The 20102-nt window shown below is 44.2% G+C and overlaps 1 protein-coding gene across 9 annotated transcripts in view; it reads right to left on the bottom strand.

Moving 5' to 3' along the window:
* Positions 1-506: 506 nt before the first annotated feature.
* ZBTB8A (zinc finger and BTB domain containing 8A) overlaps positions 507-20102 on the bottom strand; it is a 66515-nt gene continuing 46919 nt past the window's right edge. For 4 of the 9 annotated variants that reach the window (XM_077964515.1, XM_028836423.2, XM_077964518.1 and 1 more), the window contains 3 exons: positions 13526-14349; positions 8195-8364; positions 507-1930 (listed from right to left, as the gene is read on the bottom strand). In XM_077964515.1, coding sequence (XP_077820641.1) covers positions 1598-1930; positions 8195-8364; positions 13526-14348 — 1326 coding nt within the window. In that variant the 5' untranslated portion in view covers position 14349 and the 3' untranslated portion in view covers positions 507-1597. The remainder of the gene's footprint in view (positions 1931-8194; positions 8365-13525; positions 14350-20102) is intronic. The other 5 variants (XM_077964533.1, XM_077964536.1, XM_077964544.1 and 2 more) reach the window with 4 other exon arrangements.

A 20102-nucleotide genomic window follows, 5' to 3' on the forward strand; every position in this document is an offset into this window, starting at 1 on the left:
TGAAAATATATAAACAAGAGAAGCAAAAATGTTCAATGTACTTAAGTGAATAATTTGTTCAAATAGTTTTATACTTTATATTTACATATAAATAACTTGACATAAAAACATACCAATAGGTACTGTAGGGACATTACTTAGCACTATTTGAAAATCTCTAGATCAAGATATTATATGTTGTTGAAAATGATTCAATTCCTCCTTTCATACTTTCTAATTCTGATTGGCTTATTTTTATAATTACTGCCAACTGGTGAGGTTTGACTTCTATTCTTTGCCATTTCAGGAGACATACAGGGAGAGAATGTTGAAAGAGGATTGTTTAAAATCAGACCCTGTCCAGTCATCAGCTTTCTCTCTCAAACTTTCTGACCTTAATTTCCTCATTTGTAAATCGGAGATAGTATCCACCTCACTGATTGAGAAAATATGTGAGAGAGTACTGTATAAATAATATAGCACTACATAATATTAGAAATCACTCAAATATGGTAAGAACCTCCTAGTTTATTTTCCTTTTTTTTGGGGGGGGGGGTTTCTCTCTTGTTGCCCAGGCTGGAGTGCAATGGTATGATCTTGGCTCACTGCAACCTCTGCCTCCCAGGTTCAAGTAATTCTCCTGCCTCAGCCTCCCGAGTAGCTGAGATTATAGGCATGCGCCACCATGCCCGGCTAATTTTATATTTTTTAGTAGAGATGAGGTTTCACCATGTTGGCCAGGCTGGTTTTAAACTCCTGACCTCAAGTGATACGCCTGCGTTGGCCTCTCAAAGTATTGGGATTATAGGCGTGAGCCACCGCGCCTGGCCTGTTTTTCTTTAGAGAGATGGATAACCATATTGACAGATCGTCTTCACAAACTGCCTTGACTTTTAGGCAACATTAGTTTCCTGCTTTAAGAAAATATCTGCATTTAATCTTTGGTCAGCCTCTACTTTCATTTTTTTTATTGTTTGTTTTGTTTTTAACAATACTGAGAGTAATTTTAACCTAATGATAAAAATGTCAAATATGAATGATTTCAAACATTTTAGTCTTCTTCCATAATCCTTAAACGTTCAGGATATCAGAGTAATGACAGATTGTTTCAGATCTCAAATTAATACAAAGACTAATTTGTCTAGTCAGGTGGGTTGCCAGATCTTTAAATGTGCTCTTAACTGGTTTCCTGTGAAATTAAACATTGGTTGTATATGTGTTTTTGAAACACCTTGAAATTGTCTTACATAAAGTTTGGATGTGGTGAATTTATTTAAAGTATTTTCTTTGAAAAAAGTTTGCTAAGTAGATCTTCCAATATTAAAAGAAAAAGGGTATCTCTGTAATAAAGAGGATTGTAATGAAAGTAAGAGGATAATTGTTCATCCATCATGCCAACTCAAGCTAGTTCTTTCTTTCCAGTGCAGCAACACATTTTAGGGCAACAAAGTTCAGAATAGATACAATGGCCTGTTCAGAAAGCATGCAAGTTATATCAGATCATTTCTTTAAAGTCAGTATGATAAATTTGTTAACTAGACTCTGACCACAGAAAGAGAGAGATACAGGAAGTCAATGTAAATTGCAGACATGCCAGCTCTGTTGGTTCACATTACAGCTACCTAATGTTGGGCTTAATTTCTTTTTCTTCTTCTTCTTCACTATCATCAACCTGTTGGATGACCAGATCAGCAGACCCATCTTCTACAATCTCCACATAGGATCTATTCTCATCTTCACTCAAGTGCCATCTGGAATCCTTATCTCCATCTGATGGGGACATAAGATGTTGTTCAGCTTCCAAGTCAATGGGGAGGCTGTCTATGCCAAATTCTGCAAGACACTCATTACACAGTCTGTAGCGCCTGGTTCCCTCCTGTACCACTTGCCCTGTTAGATCTGTCACATGACGTTTACATTTTCTGCAGATGAGTTTACATGCCTGGTGAATCTGTGTAGAGATTTAAATAGTGATAAAAGTGATTTTTCAAAAGCAGGACAGTTTGATATTTTAGGTACCAGTTCATAAACTTAAGATGTTCAAAGCCATGCATTAAACTCAAATTAACATCTATTATTAGAAAAAGATCAAGGGTTTTAGTGGCAAATTGATGTCACAGAAAAACATCAGCTTTCTCTAAATAGTGGCTATCATGTTTTTTATTATTAATATTACATAATAATTTCACTTATCCCTTAATCCAATAGCATTTGGGTATCTGAGGTAACAACAGGATACTTCCTATGATAATAATAATTGCAAACACTTACATGCACCATGCACTTATTTATTTTTATTATTTATTTATTTATTTATTTTTGAGACAGCATCTTACTCTGTCGCCCAGGCTGGAGTGCAATAGCGCAATGTCAGCTTGCTACAACTTCCGCCTCCCGGGCTCAAGCAATTCTCTTACTTCTGCCTCCTGAGTAGCTGGTATTACAGGCACACGCCACCATGCCCAGCTAATTTTTGTATTTTTAGTAGAGATAGGTCATGTTGGTCAGGCTGGTCTTGAACTCCTGACCTTGTCATCCATCTGCCTCGGATGCCCACAGTGCTGGGATTACAGGCGTGAGCCACTGTGTCCAGCATACTTTTTATTTTTAAGATAGGGTCTCCCTCTGTCACCCAGGCTAGGGTGTTGTGGTGACCATAGCTCACTGCAGCCTCAACCTCCCAGGCTCAAGCAATCCTCCCATCCCAACCTACCAAGGAGCTGGGATTACAGATGCATGCCACCACACCTGGCTAATTAAAAGAAATTGGCCGGGCGCTGTGGCTCAAGCCTGTAATCCCAGCACTTTGGGAGGCCGAGACGGGCGGATCACGAGGTCAGGAGATCGAGACCATCTTGGCTAACATGGTGAAACCCAGTCTCTACTAAAAAATACAAAAACCTAGCCGGGCGAGGTGGCAGGCGTCTATAGTCCCAGCTACTCGTGAGGCTGAGGCAGGAGAATGGCGTGAACCCGGGAGGTGGAGCCTGCAGTGAGCTGAGATCCGGCCACTGCACTCCAGTCTGGGTGACAAAGCGAGACTCTGTCTCAACAAAAAAAAAAAAAAAAAAAAAAAAAAAAAATTTTTTAGAGAAAGGGTCTTGCTATGTTGTCCAGTCTGAACATATCTTAATTTGAGGTGGTGGTGGGGGTGGAATCTCTCTTGTTTTGTGTATTAATTTTTTGTTATTTTACTAGAGAAAGATAAATATTGTAAAAATTTAAATGTATCAATATTTTAGATAGAAGGAGTACTTGCCATTTTTATTAATAAAAGATCTGCTGGAGAGAGGACCACACAGGGATTGGAAGGCTTGGGGTTCTAGTCATTTACTATCTTCGTCACTTACTAACCATGTATCTTGGAGCAAGTAATTTAAAACATTATATAAACTTGCTTTAGGGTGACAGTTAAAATATTTAACTGGTAAGATATGGGCACCACCCAGACAGATGAGAAACCTGACTAATTCTACTGGACACTCGTCATAAACAACTACTATGGTGCTGGTTCTACGTATCAGCGTAGTATTATCTTTGCTTGCTTCCTGTGGCTAATGGGAATACCACTCACAGGGCTAACATGAGGACCAAATGAGTTAACGTGTAAAATGCCTTGGTAAACAGCTGTAGTTGAGGAATAATTAGGTATTATAATTAGTAATAAACAACTTTGTTCAACAGCTGTCAGAACAGTAGATTATGGGTTCTAATCTAAAAATTATAAAAATTAATTGTATAGGCCGGGCACGGTGGCTCACGCCTGTAATCGCAGCACTTTGGGAGGCCGAGGCGGGCGGGTCGCTTGAGGTCAAGAGATCGAGACCATCCTGGCTAACACGGTGAAACCCCGTCTCTACTAAAAATCAAAAAAAAAAAAAAAAATTAGCCAGGCCTGGTGGCGGGTGCCTGTAGTACCAGCTACTCAGGAGGCTGAGGCAGGAGAATGGCGTGAACCCGGGAGGTGGAACTTGCAGTGAGCTAAGATTGCACCACTGTGCTCCAGCCTGGGCAACAGAGCAAGACTCCATCTCAAAAATAAATAAATAAATAAATAAATAAATAAAGTCAGGACAGTGTAGAAGTAGGCCACCAAACACAGTAAAAATACCCAAGAAGCTGGACACGGTGGTCCACACCTGTAATTCCAGCACTTTGGGAGGCCAAGGTGGTTGGATCACTTCAGGTCAGGAGTTTGAGACCAGCCTGGCTAACATGGTAAAACTCCATTTTTACCAAAAAAAAAATACAAAAATTAGCTGGGCATGGTGGCACACGTCTGTAATCCCAGCTATGCAGGAGGCTGAGGAAGGAGAATCACTTGAGCCTGGGAGGCGGAGGTTGCAGTAAGCTGAGATCGCGCCACTACACTCCAGCTTAGATGACAGAGTGAGACTCCATCTCAAAAAAAAAAAATCCAAGAAAGCTAATATAGCCTGGTAAAATATGTAGGAAAGCGTATGTAACTACCACTAGTACAGTTATTATCCTGTGCATAACTGTTGACATATTAATCAGTAAACACTGAAAGTACACGATTTGAATGAATCCTGATTTCTCCTGAGATAGTAATATTATGTCTACTAGATTGGGCGTGGTGACTCACACCTGTAATCCCAGCACTTTGGGAGGTGGAGGTGGGTGGATCACTTGAGGCCAGGAGTTCAAGACCAGCCTGGCCAACATGGTAAAACCCTGTCTCTACTAAAAATTAAAAAAAAAAAAAAAAAAAAAGTAGCTGGGTATGGTGGTGTGTGCTTGTAATCCCAGCTACTCGGGAGGCCAAGGCAGGAGAATCTCTTGAACTTAGCAGGTGGAGGTTGTGGTGAGCTGAGATCATGCCACTGTACTCCAGCCTGGATGACAGAGCGAGACTCTGTCTCAAAAACAAAACAAAACAAAAAACTATGGGTATCAAATGTGGTATTGTTTTTGTTACAAGCTCTGATACAGATTCATGTCCATCCCTCCAAAACATATATCTTCTAACTCCATCCACTGAAATAGTGTAAAAGAAATGACACCTCCATAACAATGATTGCCCAGACTTTGAGCTCTAATTTCACTTTCCATTAAAGGAAACGGATTGAGAAATGGCTGGTTCCAGCTCTGTTGTAGGGAAAGTACAAAGTGAGTCTTGGCCTCTTTTGGAGTCAGAGAACAAGGACACTTTCAAAATTTAATGGAGTTGTGACAAAAGGAGACAAGAGCCAGTGTCAAGGTAGAGACTGTTCACTGGATAAAACTGAAAATTTGAGTATCAAAAAGAATAATAATTGTGGATCCAGACATAATAAACCAATACAAATTCCTGAGACCATCGGATATCTAAAAATATAAGACCAGCAGGTGTGGTGGCTCATGCCTGTAATCCCAGTACTTTGGGAGGCCGAGGTGGATGGATCACTCAAGGTCAGGAATTCAAGACCAGCTTGGCCAACATGGTGAAACCCCACCTCTACTAAACATACAAAAACTGGCCAGGTGCGATGGCTCAAGCCTGCAATCCCAGCACTTTGGGAGGCCGAGACAAGTGGATCACGAGGTCAGGACATCAAGACCATCCTGGCTAACACGGTGAAACTCCGTCTCTACTAAAAAATACAAAAAACTAGCCGGGCGAGGTGGCGGGCGCCTGTAGTCCCAGATACTCAGGAGGCTGAGGCAGGAGAATGGCGTAAACCCGGGAGGCGGAGCTTGCAGTGAGCCGAGATCTGGCCACTACACTCCAGACTGGGCGACAGAGCCAGATTCCGTCTCAAAAAAGAGAAAAAAAAAAATAATAAATACAAAAACTAGGTGGGCACCTGTAGTCCCAACTACTTGGGAGGCTGAGGCAGGAGAATTGCTTGAATCTGGGAGGCAGAGGTTGCAGTGGGCCAAGATCACACCATTACATTCCAGCCTGGGCAACAGAGCAAGACTCTGTCTCCAAAAAAAAAAAAGAAAGAAAGCAGGTATAGTGAAGACCCTCTCTGGTTGGACAGCAGCAACTAGACTGAGATCCTTCCAGACAAGGATTCAGTAATCACTGGTAGATGCTGAGTATCTGCAGTGGTGATTCTGACCTAGACACTTAAAACATTTATACAGTTTACATTATCTTTGGCTCTGAACAGACCGGTATATAAAAACATGTTAGACTAAGTGAATTAAAATGGAAATATAAAACTATTTACCATGAAAAGAATATACCCCACTTCAAGGTCTAAAAGGACAATAAAATCAATATATATAATTATGCTTTATGTGCAAAGTAAAAACACTAAGTTGGAGAAATTTTAAATATGGTAGAGTTGTGTGAAAATATTTCCCTCAGCAAATGAGATGATCCTAAAGCCCATAAATGTACTTTTTTTTTTTTTTTTTTTTTTGAGACGGAGTCTCACGCTGTTGCCCAGGCTGGAGTGCAGTGGCGCGATCTCGGCTCACTGCAAGCTCCGCCTCCTGGGTTCACGCCATTCTCCTGCCTCAGCCTCCTGAGTAGCTAGGACTACAGGCGCCCGCCACCGCGCCCGGCTAATTTTTTGTATTTTTAGTAGAGACGGGGTTTCACTGTGGTCTCGATCTCCTGACCTTGTGATCCGCCCTCCTCGGCCTCCCAAAGTGCTGGGATTACAGGCTTGAGCCACCGCGCCCGGCCATTTTTTTTTTTTTTTTTTTTTTTTTAACACAGGGTCTCACTGTGTCATCCAGGCTGGAGTGCAGTGGCTTGATCTTAGCTCACTGTAACCTCCACTTCCTGGGTTCAGGCGATTCTTGTGCCTCAGCCTCCTGAGTAGCTGGGATTACAGGTGTGAGCTACCACACCACACTAATTTTTGTATTTTTGGTGGATGGGGTTTCACCATTTTAGCCAGGCTGGTCTTGAACTGAACTGGCCTCAAGCCATCTGCCCGCCTTGGCCTCCCAAAGTGCTGGGATTACTGGTGTGAGCCACTGCGCCTGGCCAAATGTACATATTTCTTAAGAAGTAAAATGATGGGTCAGGTGTGATGGCTCACGCCTGTAACCCTACCATTTTGGGAGGCCGAGGCAGGTGGATCACTTGACCCCAGGAGTTCAAGACCAGCCTGGGCAACATGATGAAATCCCATCTCTACAAAAAATACAAAAATACAAAAATTAGCCGGGCGCGGTGGCTCAAGCCTGTAATCCCAGCACTTTGGGAGGCCGAGACGGGCGGATCACGAGGTCAGGAGATCGAGACCATCCTGGCTAACATGGTGAAACCCCGTCTCTACTAAAAAATATAAAAAATAAAAACTAGCCGGGCGAGGTGGCGGGCGCCTGTAGTCCCAGCTACTCGGGAGGCTGAGGCAGGAGAATGGCTTAAACCTGGGAGGCGGAGCTTGCAGTGAGCTGAGATCCGGCCACTGCACTCCAGCCTGGGCGACAGAGCAAGACTCCGTCTCAAAAAAAAAAAAAATACAAAAATTAGCCCGGCGTGTTGGTGCAGGCCTGTAGTCCCAGCTACTCAGGAGGCTGAGGAGGAAGGATAATTTGAGCCTGAGAAGTTGTGGCTGCAGTGAGCTGAGATGGTGCCACTGCACTCCAGCCTGGGCGATAGAGAGAGACCCTGTCTCAAACAAAACAAAACAAAACAAAACAAAACAAAACAAAACAAAACAAAACAAAACAAAACAAGGCCGAGCGTGGTGGCTCATGCCTGTAATCCCAGCACTTTTGGGAGGCGAAAGCAGGTGAATCACCTGAGGTCAGGTGTTGGAGATCAGCCAGGCCAATGTAGTGAAACCCCATCTCTACTAAAAATACAAAAATTAGCCGGGCGTGGCACACCCCTGTAATCCCAACTACTCGAGAGGCTGAGGCGGGAGAATTGCTTGAACCCGGGAGGCAGAGGTTGCAGTGAGCTGAGATTGTTGGCTGGGCAACGAGTGAAACTCCATCTCAAGAAAACAAAAACTCCATCTTAGCTAACACAGTGAAACCCTGTCCCTACTAAAAATCCAAAAAAAAAAAAAAAAAAAAAAGAAATTAGCTGGGCGTGGTGGCAGGCACCTGTAGTCCCAGCTATTAGGGAAGCTGAGGCAGGAGAATGGCGTGAACCCAGGAGGCAGAGGTTGCAGTGAGCCGAGATCGCGCCACTACACTCTAGCTTGGGCGACAGAGCGAGACTCCATCTCAAAACAAACAAACAAACAAAGAAAACAAAAAAGAATTAGTAAAACGATGAAAAAAAAATAATACATACTGTTCGAAAATGGCTACTTAGATGGTCTAGTCTGCTAAATCTTTTTCCGCAGGCTTGACATGGATAGGGCTTTTCTCCTGTATGACAGCGAAGGTGGCGCTTTAGGTCTGCCTTCCGCTTCACCACATGTGGGCAGTACGGGCACTTGAATCGCATCCGGGGCAGATCATCTGTCAAGAGACGCTTTGATTAAATCATTGGAAAGTTTGTGGGGAAAAGAAAGAGATCAGCCTGTTACTGTGTCTATATAGAAAGAAGTAGACATAAGAGACTCCATTTTGTTCTGTATTTGAGATGCTGTTAATCTGTGACCCTACCCCCAACCTTGTCCTTACGAGAGACATGTGCTGTGGTAACTCAAGGTTTAATGGATTTGGGGCGGGCAGGGTGTGTCTTTGTTCCTAGAAAAGCTAGGTATTGTCCAAGGTTTATCCCCATGTGATAGGATGAAACAATGTTGCTAAAAGGTTTATCTCAAGGCACAGGATTTTCCTTTAAACTTATTCATGTCACAGAGATCCTTGTTCTTATGTCTTACTGCTAATTTCCTCCCTAAAAACGATCCTATTGTCCTGCCACTCCCTTATCTTTAAGATGGTAAAGATAATTATCTATAAATACTAAGGGAACTCAGAGGCCGGTGCCGGCGTGGGTCCTCTGTAAGCTGAGCGCCGGTCCCCTGGGCCCCTGCTTTTCTTTCTCTATACTTTGTCTCTGTGTCTTATTTTTCTCAAGTCTCTCGTTCCACCTAACGAGAAACACCCACAGGTGTGGAGGGGCAGGCCACCCCTTCAAAGTTCATAATAACAATTCTAATAACAGAAAGAATCCAATCCAATCCCACTGGAAACAAGAAAAAAATAAACTTAAAAAAAATTATGAAATAAAAAGAATGCACAAAGAGTTGGTGAGCCCAAAAAATAACAGATGAAAGAAATTTTATTAAGACTAGATTGTCAATGTAATTCTAAGTATAGAACTTTAACTTCAGTATTTGATATATTTAGAAAGTTGGGTAAATTCGGCTGGGCATGGTGGCTCATGCCTGTAATCCCAGCACTATGGGAGGCCAAGGCGGGCAGATCACGAGATCAGGAGATCGAGACCATCCTGGCTAACCCAGTGAAACCCCTTCTCTGCTAAAAAATACAAAAAATTAGCCGGGCATGGTGGCAGGCGCCTGTAGTCCCACCTACTCGGGAGGCTGAGGCAGGAGAATGGTGTGAACCCAGGAGGTAGAACTTGCAGTGAGCTGAGATGGCGCCACTGCACTCCAGCCTGGGCGACAGAGCGAGACTCCGTCTAAAAAAATAAATAAATAAAAAATAAAAAAAAGCAGCCGGGCGCGGTGGCTCAAGCCTGTAATCCCAGCACTTTGGGAGGCCGAGACGGGCGGATCACGAGGTCAGGAGATCGAGACCATCCTGGGTAACACAGTGAAACCCCGTCTCTACTAAAAAAAAAATACAAAAACTTAGCCAGGCGAGGTGGCAGGCGCCTGTAGTCCCAGCTACTCGGGAGGCTGAGGCAGGAGAATGGCGTGAACCCGGGAGGCGGAGCTTGCAGTGAGCTGAGATCCGGCCACTGCACTCCAGCCTGGGTGACAGAGCGAGACTCCGTCTCAAAAAAATAAATAAATAAATAAATAAAAAATAAAAATAAAAAAAAGCAAGTTGGGTAAATTCAGACTGATACAGACTGCCATGCTTTTTTTTTTTTTTTTTTGGGATGGAGTTTCACTCTCGCCCAGGCTGGAGTGCAAGACGCAATCTCTGCTCACTGCAACCTCCACCTCCTGGGTTCAAGCAATTCTCTTGCCTCAGTCTCTTGAGTAGCTGGGATTATAGACACGCACCAGAACGCCTAGCTAATTTTTGTGTTTTTAGTAGAGACAGGGTTTCACCATGTTGGTCAGGCTGGTCTCGAACTCCTGACCTCGTGATCCGCCCGCCTCTACCTCCCAAAGTACTGGGATTACAGGCGTAAGCCACTGTGCCTGGCCTGCCGTGCCTTTTTTTTTTTTTTTAATTTAATGCATTAGGGTCATTAGATTTTAAATGTAAAATAGTACTATATTTTAAAACTGTACACAATTTCAAAGTAAAAGTATTTAATATTTAAGCTTTTTTCTTGGAGGAAAATCACTTGAGGTCAGGGGCTTGAGACCAGCTTGGCCAACATGGTAAAACCCCATCTCTACCAAAAGTAAAAAAAAAAATAGCCAGGTGTGGTGGCGCATGCCTGTAATCCCAGCGTTTTGGGAGGCTGAGGTGGTAGAATCGCTTGAACCCGTGAGGTGAAAGTTGCAGTGAGCCAAGATTGTGCCACTGCACTCCAGTCTAGGCAACAGTGTGAGACCCTGTCTCAAAAATAAATAAATAAATAAATAAATAATTATTGTTCAATTTTGGTATGACAATAGTATTGTAGTTTTTTCCTATACTATTTTAAGGACACATTCTGAACGATTTACAAGTGAAAACATATGATGTCTGAGATTGGTTTAAAAGTAATAAAGGGAGTGGGTTAGGGATAAGGATACAGACATGAGACAGGCCATGAGTTAGAGGTTGTGGGACTAGGTCATGGATGCATGGAGGTTAATTATACCATTCTCTTTTTACTTTTGTATATGTTTGAAACTTTTATAAAATAAAAATCAGGCTGGACACAGTGGCTCATTCCTGTAATCCCAGCACTCTGGGAGGCTGAGGTGGGAGGATCATTTCAGGCCAGGAGTTCAAGACCAGCCTGGGAAATATAATGAGACCCACCATCTCTACAAAATAGCAAAATAAAATAAAATAAATATGTAATTTGTATCTTACAACCTTGAGGAGTTTCATTTTAATATAATTTTCCTTTAAATTTACATGGAAACTATTAGGCAAATTTGTTAACTGATTAACTGGGGGGAAAATTGTATGATACGCATTTCTTATCCCTATTCTCTACTTCCAGAGTGAGGGAGGATTATTCTGAAACTGTCAATTTACATGATCTTTCTGCGTTTTACTATTATCATGAAAATGAGATGTCTCATGTTGCACATTGGTCCACTGTAGACTTACAGGACCAGTGTCATGGGTTGTATGTGAGGTGTTCTTTTTTGGGTGGGAGATGGGCTCTATGTTTCCTCTGCTGGTCTTTTAACTCCTGGGCCTTAGCCTCCCCAGTAGCTAGGACTACAGGCATTCCTTAAAAAAAAAAAAATGATGTGTTGGGCGCAGCGGCTCATGCCTGTAATCCCAGCACTTTGGGAGGCCGAGGAGGTCAGATCACCTGAGGTCAGGAGTTCAAGACCAGCCTGGGAAACGTGCAGAAACCCCGTCTCTACTAAAAATACAAAAAATTAGCTGGGCGTGGTGGCAGACGCCTGTAATCCCAGCTATTCCGGAGGCTGAGGCAGGAGAATTGCTTGAACCCGGGAGGCAGAGGTTGCGGTGAGCCGAGATTGCGCATTGCACTCCAGCCTGGGCAACAAGAACAAAATTCCGTCTCAAAAAAAGAAGAAAAAAAATGTATTTGTATCTTTTTTTTTTTTTTGAAATGGAATCTCCCTCTGTCACCCAGGCTGGAGTACAGTGGCGTGATCTCAGCTCACCACAACCTCCACCTCCCGGGTTCAAGCAATTTTCCTGCCTCAGCCTCCTGAGTAGCTGGTATTACAGGCGTGTGCCACGCCCAGCTTATTTATTTTGTATTTTTAGTAGAGACAGGGTTTCACCATATTGGCCAGGCTGGTCTTGAACTCCTGACTTTGTGATCTGCCTGCCTCATCCTCCCAAAGTGCTGGGATTACAGGCGTGAGCCACCACGCCCAACCTGTGTTTGTATCTTAATAAGCTAAATATTCCTCTGAGTAAATACACAGAAAAAAAAAAGACTATTTAAAAGTGAAAATATCGGCCGGGCGCGGTGGCTCAAGCCTGTAATCCCAGCACTTTGGGAGGCCGAGACGGGCGGATCACGAGGTCAGGAGATCTAGACCATCCTGGCTAACACGGTGAAACCCCGTCTCTACTAAAAAATACAAAAAACTAGCCGGGCGAGGTGGCGGGCGCCTGTAGTCCCAGCTACTCGGGAGGCTGAGGCAGGAGAATGGTCTAAACCCGGGAGGCGGAGCTTGCAATGAGCTGAGATCTGGCCACTGCACTCCAGCCTGGGCAGAGCAAGACTCTGTCTCAAAAAAAAAAAAAAAAAAAGTGAAAATATGTGTCTTAGAGATTGAACTATTTAGAAAAGAGCTTTAAACATTTAAGAGTAATCTAACCACCCACAGATACAGGTTTGAAAAATCATGGGTTCTGCCGGGCGCGGTGGCTCAAGCCTGTAATCCCAGCACTTTGGGAGGCCGAGACAGGCGGATCACGAGGTCAGGAGATCGAGACCATCCTGGCTAACATGGTGAAACCCCGTCTCTACTAAAAAATACAAAAAACTAGCCGGGCGCGGTGGTGGGCGCCTGTAGTCCCAGCTACTCGGGAGGCTGAGGCGAGAGAATGGCGTGAACCCGGGAGGCGGAGCTTGCAGTGAGCTGAGATCCGGCCACTGCACTCCAGCCTGGGCTACAGAGCGAGACTCCGTCTCAAAAAAAAAAAAAAAAAAAGAAAAATCATGGGTTCTGACCCTTAGTACTCTTATTATTTGGATTGTCATTATATTTATTCAATATTATTTTGAATAAATCCACGTTTTATGAAACAAATTTCTTCTTCCTTTTTTTTTGAGACACAGTCTCGTTTTATTGCCCAGGATGGAGTGCAGTGGTGCAATCCCAGCTCACTGCAACCTCTGCCTCCCAGGCTCAAGTGATTCTCCTGCCTCAGCCTCCTGAGTAGCTGAGACTACAGGTGTGCACCACTATGCCTGGCTAATTTTTTTTGTTTTTTGAGAAGGACTCCTGCTCTGTCACCCAGGCTGGAGGGCAGTGGCGCAATCTCAGCTCCCTGCAACCTCCGCCTCCTGGGTTCAGGTGATTCTCCTGCCTCAGCCTCCTGAATAGCTGGGATTACAGGCACATGCCACCATGCCCCGCTCATTTTTTTGTACTTTTAGTAGAGATGGGGTTTTGCCATGTTGACCAGGCTGGTCTTGAACTCCTGACCTCAGGTGATCTGCCCACCTCAGCCTCCCAAACTGCTGGAATCACAGGCGTGAGCCACCACGCCTGTCGTTACTAAATAAATTTCATTACAGAAATAGAACTTTTGAAAAAAATCAGTTGCTTCAACTGCTTAGAGCACCTGAAACTAAGGGTGTTTTGACAGAAGACCGATTTATATAGCACTTTGGAACCTAGAGGAGGGGACTTATGCCCTTCTTGGGTACCTGGAAAACTTTTGGATGTGACATCAGATCCTTGACCGTACTGATAGCCAACAGGAGGAGAGTCCATTTCAGCATCAATCTGTGCTTGTTCTTCAGACTGGGAAACATGGCTGGAAGAATCAGATGTTCGTGCTTCTCGTTTGCTTGACTTATAATGAGTAACTTCAGAAGGCTGTGACATTCTCAAATGTTTGGTCTTTTTAATGGACTCTTTCCTTGGTTCACGCTTGGCCAAGGGTTGTTGAGTATTCTTCTGGGAGGCTGGATGATAATTATACTTATTCCAAGATTTTCCACTTATTATACCTGCTCCTTGCTCTGGGCTTAGGTGAGAACGTGGAGAACTGCTTCCTTCTTGCCAGCCACCACTATAAAAAGAGGAACGTTCTACACCATTAGAATTGGCATCTTTATCTGAGAGACTGAAATAGCGATCTTTTTCTTTCTCACTAATGTCTAAGGAAGATTTAATAAAAGTCTTACATACACTTATGACATCAGTCATCTGAAGGAAGCTAGCAGCCGACATTACTTCTATGACATTCTGACCAGTAAGAGACAGTTTGCCAGAATATACGAAGTCCAAGATAACTGTAAAAGTGTCAGGGGAGAAAGCCTGAAATGTAGCTGTGGTTGGCTGACTTGTCTCTTTTGAATTCTGAGAAAGAAGCATTTTAAAGTAGCCGCTACTAGCAAATAATACATTTCGATGTGCTTTGAAGACCTTCCCTTCAACTAGAATACTGCAGTCACAAAATACATCTTGCCTGCGCTGCTCGTTCAGTTGCTGCAGGAGGTGAGACTGATGAGAGGAGATCTCCATTCTGAAGAGGAAAAGACACGTGTGGTTACCAAAACCTACATTACAATTATTTTATTTTGTTTTGAGACAGGATCTTGCTCTGTTGCCCAGGCTGCAGTGCAGTGGTGTGATCAAAGCTCACTGCGGCTGGGCACAGTGGCTCACTCCTGTAAGCCCAGCACTTTGGGAGGCTGAGGCGGGAGGATCACCTGAGGTCAGGAGTTCGAGGCCAGCCTGGACAACATGGTAAAACCCTGTCTCTACCAAAAATACAAAAATTAGCTGGGTGTGGTGGCGGATGCCTGTAATCCCAGCTACCTGGGAGGCTGAGGCAGACGAATTGCTTGAACCTGGGAGGCAGAGGTTGCAGTGAGCCAAGATTGCACCACTGCACTCGAGCCTGGGCCACAGAGCAAGACTCCATCTCAAAAAACAAACACCCAAAAAACAAACAAACAAAAAATGCTCACTGCAACCTTAAACTCCTGGTTTCAGTGATTCTCCTACCTCAGCCTCCAAGTAGCTGGGACTACAGGTGTGCACCACCATGCCTGGCTTTTTTTTTTTTTTTAATAGAGATAAGGTCTCGCTATGTTACCCCAGCTGGTCTCTAACTCCTGGACTCAAGCAATCCTCCTGCCTCAGCCTCCCAAAGTGAACAATCCTTTTCTAAGGTGAGTCAACTAAAATAATAATCAGAAGCCTCTTTTATTCCATTAAGAACTCTTTCTTGTTGGAGAATATAATTGCCAAGACACAGAAGATAATAGGTTTCAACACATCACTTAATACTAGACTGTTATCACCTGGGCACGGTGGCTTATGCCTGTAATCCCAGTACGCTGGGAGGCTGAGGCGGGCAGATCACAAGGTCAAGAGCCAAAGATCATCCTGGCCAACATGATGAAACCCCGTCTCTACTAAAAATATGAAAATTAGCTGGGCGTGGTGGTGCACACCTGTAGTCCCAGCTGTTCAGGAGGCTGAGGCAGGAGAATCGCTTGAACCTGGGAGGTGGAGGTTGCAGTGAGCTGAGGTCGCAGCACTGCACTCCAGCCTGGCAATAGAGCAAGGCTCTGTCTCAAACAAAAACAAAAACAAAAAACCAAAAAAAAAAAAAAAAAAAAAAACCTGAGACTAGTTTTTTAGAAAATTACTTGTTTTATTAGCAAAATTTATTGAGCATCTTCTTCTTCTTTATTTATTTATTTTTTTTGAGACAGAGTCTTGCTCTGTAACCCAGGCTACAGTGCAGTGGCGCGATCTCAGCTTACTGCAACCTCCACCTCCCAGGTTCAAGCGATTATCCTGCCTCAGCCTCCCGAGTAGCTGGGATTACAGGCACCCGCCATCGCGCCCGCGATCGTGCCTGGCTAATTTTTGTATTTTTAGTAGAGATGGGGTTTCACCATCTGGCCAGGCTGGTCTTGAACTCCTAACCTCGTGATCCACCCGCCTTGGACTCCCAAAGTGCTGGGATTACAGGCGTGAGGCACCGTGCCCAGCCTTCTTTCATTTTTTAAATATAGAGATGAGGTCTCACTATGTTGCCCAAGCTGGTCTTGAACTCCTAGGCTCAAGAGATCCTCTGGCCTCAGCATCCCAAAATACTAGGATTACAGGCATGAGCATGTTCAATAAATCAGGCCTTTTGCTATATGTTGAGCCAACACATTTGATTTTTGCCTTCATGTTGTTTTCAATCTAAAACGGTTATCAGACATTAAACAAAGACTCCAGCCCAGGGTGGTAGCTCATGCCTGTAATCCCAGCACTTTGGGAGACAGAGGCAGGAGGATAGCTTGAGCCTAGGAGTGAAAGAATAGGCTATTCAACATAGCAAGACCCTATCTCTACAAAAAAAAATATATATATATATATATTTTTAATATATATTTAGCTATTTAGGAGGCTGAGGCAGGAGGATCACTTGAATCCAGGGGGTGGAGGCTGCAGTGAGCCATGATCACAACACTCACTGCACACCAGCCTGGGCCACAGAGACTCTGTCTCTGAAAAAGTTAAATTATAGGTGGCTCACACCTGTAATACCAGCACTTTGGAAGGCTGAGGCAGGTGGATCACTTGAGGTCAGGAGTTCAAGACCAGCCTGGCCAACATGCCGAAACCCCATTTCTACTTAAAAAAAAAAAAAAAAAAAAAAAAAAGGTCGGGCATCATGGCGCACACCTGTAATCCCAGTTACTTGGGAGGCTGAGGCAGGAGAATTGCTTGAACCCAGGAAGTGAAGGTTGCAGTGAGCCGAGATTGCACCACTGCACTCCAGCCTGGGCGACAGAGTGAGATTCCATATATGTGTGTGTGTGTGTGTGTGTGTGTGTGTGTGTGTGTGTGTGTGTAGTTAAATTTAATTAAATTCAACAAAGACTTGCATGAAGTTACAATGACAAGTTAAGTGCTAAGAAAGAAAGAAGGTGCTATGAGTAGTATAAAGGGGCTATGAGTAGTATCCTAGCTTAGACTGAGATGGAGAAGGTTGGGGATACCTCTTTAGAAGTAACATTTAAACTGAGACCTCAAAGGTGAGCAGGAATTAGCCAGGTAGAGTGAGGAGAAAAATTTCTGGTTCCAGCAAAATAGTGGTGAAAACTTTTCTGCCACAAATCCCTAGAGATGCTGGATAAAATACAGCTGAAGTTTTTTAAAGGTGTGGCTGAGCTTGCAAGAAAGATGTAGAAATCCCTAGACGCCAGCTAAGCGGAGGCAGCACAGCCTGAGCTGTGTGAGCCAGTAATGGCTAAGGGACTAGGTCCTTACCAGTACCAAACTCTGATCTATTAGAGCTGACAGCTGGGAAGTTAGAACCCTCTGAGGACCACAACCTTAGTGAAAAGGGACTAAAAATTCTGACTAAGTCCAATGAGAAGGTAAAGAAAGTTTGTCTTTGCAGGGCCCTGGGTAGGGAAAAAAAGGCCCTAGGTGAAATACTGAAGCCCAGTGGTTTGCCTTGTGAGATTCTGGAGGCCAGATTTACTTTACCTGCTTGGTGTGGGAAATCTCAACCAGAAAAATTAACATAGGCCGGACACAGTGGCTCATGCCTGTAATCACAGCACTTTGGGAGGCTGAGACGGGCAGATCGCTTGAGCCCGGGAGTTCGAGATCAGCCTGGGCAACATGGTAAGCTCCCCATCTCTATAAAAATAAATAAATAAAGTTTAAAAAAAGAAAAATTAACCTGAAAATTGATCCCGGGCTGGTAGTGCCTTCAGGGCACCTTGCAGAAGCAAATGTGACATTGCTCAGGAAGGGTGGGTCTCTGAACGCAAGACAGGCAGAAATAAGCTGTGCTTAAGCTGAATTCAAAATCATTCCCCTCTGTACACAAAGTGGGTAATTGCAAATATTGTACAAACATGGTATCAAGTATCTCCTATCTTAAAAACAGAGGCCGGGCGTGGTGGCTCACGCCTGTAATCCCAGCACTTTGGGAGGCCGAGGCGGGCAGATCACCTGAGGTTAGGAGTTCAAGACCAGCCTGGCCAGCATGGTGAAACCCCATCTCTACTAAAAGTACCAAAAAATCAGCCGGGCATGGTGGAGCATACCTGTAATCCCAGCTACTCAGAAGGCTGACGTAGGAGATTTGCTTGACCCTGGGCGGTGGAGGTTGTAGTGAGAAGAGATTGCGCCACTGCACTCCAGTCTGGGCAACAGAGTGAGACTGCACCTCAAACAAACAGGCCGGGCGCGGTGCCTCACACCTGTAATCCCAGCACTTTGGGAGGCTGAGGCGGGCGGATCACTTGATGTCAGGATTTCTAGACCAGCCTGACCAACATGATGAAGCCCCATCTCTACTAAAAATACAAAAATCAGCTGGGTATGGTGGTGGGCGCCTGTAATCTCAGCTACTCAGGAGGGTGAGGCAGGAGAATCGCTTGAACCTGGGAGGCAGAAGCTGCAGTGAGCCGAGATTGCGACACTGCACTCCAGCCTAGGCGACAGAGCAAGACTGTAACTCAAAAACAAACAAACAGATGTGCCAACAAAAACTTCCCCTTTGGCCTGGGTGACACGAGACTCCGTCTCAAAAACAAAAAACCAAAAAAACTTCCCCTTGATTTCACACCTACATTTTGGCTTCTATTCCATTTTTCTTTTCAACTCCCTTTACACAAAATTCATTGAAATAGTTTTGTTCTGTTTTGTTTGTATTTGCTGTCTCCCTGTCTCTCTTGAACCCATTCCAGTCAGGTTTTCATCACCATCCATCAAAACCACTCTTTTTTTTTGAGTTAGAGTCTCACTCTATCACCTAGGCTAGAGTGCAGTGGCGTGATCTCGGCTTACTGCAACCTCTGCCTCCCGGGTTCAAGAGATTCTCCTGCCTCAGCCTCCTGAGTAGTTGGGATTACAGATGCGTGCTACCACACCCAGCTAATTTTTGTATTTTTGGTAGAGATGAGGTTTCACCATGTTGGCCAGGCTGGTCTCGAACTCCTGACTTCAGGTGATCTGCCTGCTTCGGCCTCCCAAAGTGCTGGGATTACAGGCGTTAGCCATCGGGACTGGCCAAAACCATCCTTTTTATGGTTATTAGTAACTTGCGTGTTGTCAAATCCAATGATCATTTCTTTGTCTTCATTTTGCCTACACAGTTGGTCATTGTCTTCATCCTAAAACACTTTTTTCACTTGACCACCAGGACACTACTCCTTCATGGCTCTCCTACCTCACCGGCTACTCCTTCTCAGTCTCCTTTGCTGGTTCTTCTCCATTTTCCTAATCTCCAAATTTTGGAATGTACAGGGTCTCAGGCCTCAAACATCTTCTCTACCTATATCGTTCCCTAGGGAGTATTTAGGATCCCATCCAGGCTCATAGTTTCAAACATCAAGCAAGCAATCAGTCCTGCACTGACACCAGCAAGTTGTCCTGTAATTCAATTCAATTCTAACACTATGTAACTGGAGAGAGCATCAGATCCCAGAGGTTGAAGGCTCAGTCCCAGAAGGCATCCCCCAACTTCTGATGCCAATTGCAGGCCCCAGCTTGTTTTATGTGTGCTTCTGACTAGCCAGCTATAAACTGGGGTTCCCATAATGCCCTCCTTAAGTTTGATTAATTTGCTAGAGTAGCTCACAGAACTTAGGAAAACACTTAAGTTTCTTGGTTTCTTATAAAAGATATTACAAAGGATATAGATGAAGAGATGCATAGGGCAAGGCACGTGGGAAGGCGCTTGGAGCTTCCACGCCCCCACCAAGTGTACCACCCTCCAGGAACCTCCCCATGTTCAGCTATCTGGAAGCACTCCAAACCCAGGCCTTTTGGGTTTTATGGAAACTTCGTTATGTAGGCATGAATGATGATATCATTCGCCATTGGTGATCAAATTAACTTTTAGCCTCTCTCTCCTCCCCAGAGGCTGGGGGTGGGCTGAAAGTCCTACTTCTCTACTCCTGCTTGACCTTTCTGGTGACCAGCCCCAAACCTGAAGCTACCTAGAGGCTGCCAGTCAGCCAGCAGTCAATTCATGAGCATACAAAAAGACACCACTTTGGAGATTCTAAGGATTTTAGTTGTATGCCAGGAAAGAGGGATGAAGACCAAACACATATTTCATAATATGATAGCATCTTTTTAAAAAAATTATTTATTTTAAATAAATAGAGACACAGTCTCACTATGTTGCCCAGCTTGGTCTCAAACTGGTGGGCTGAAGCAATCCTCCTGCCTTGGCCTCCCTAAATGCTGGGATTACAGGCATGAGCCACCACGCCCAGCAAATCACAGCATCTTAACATGTGC

The sequence above is a fragment of the Macaca mulatta genome, chromosome 1 (genome assembly GCF_049350105.2).
Source record: "Macaca mulatta isolate MMU2019108-1 chromosome 1, T2T-MMU8v2.0, whole genome shotgun sequence".
In the NCBI taxonomy this organism is placed as follows: domain Eukaryota; kingdom Metazoa; phylum Chordata; class Mammalia; order Primates; family Cercopithecidae; genus Macaca; species Macaca mulatta.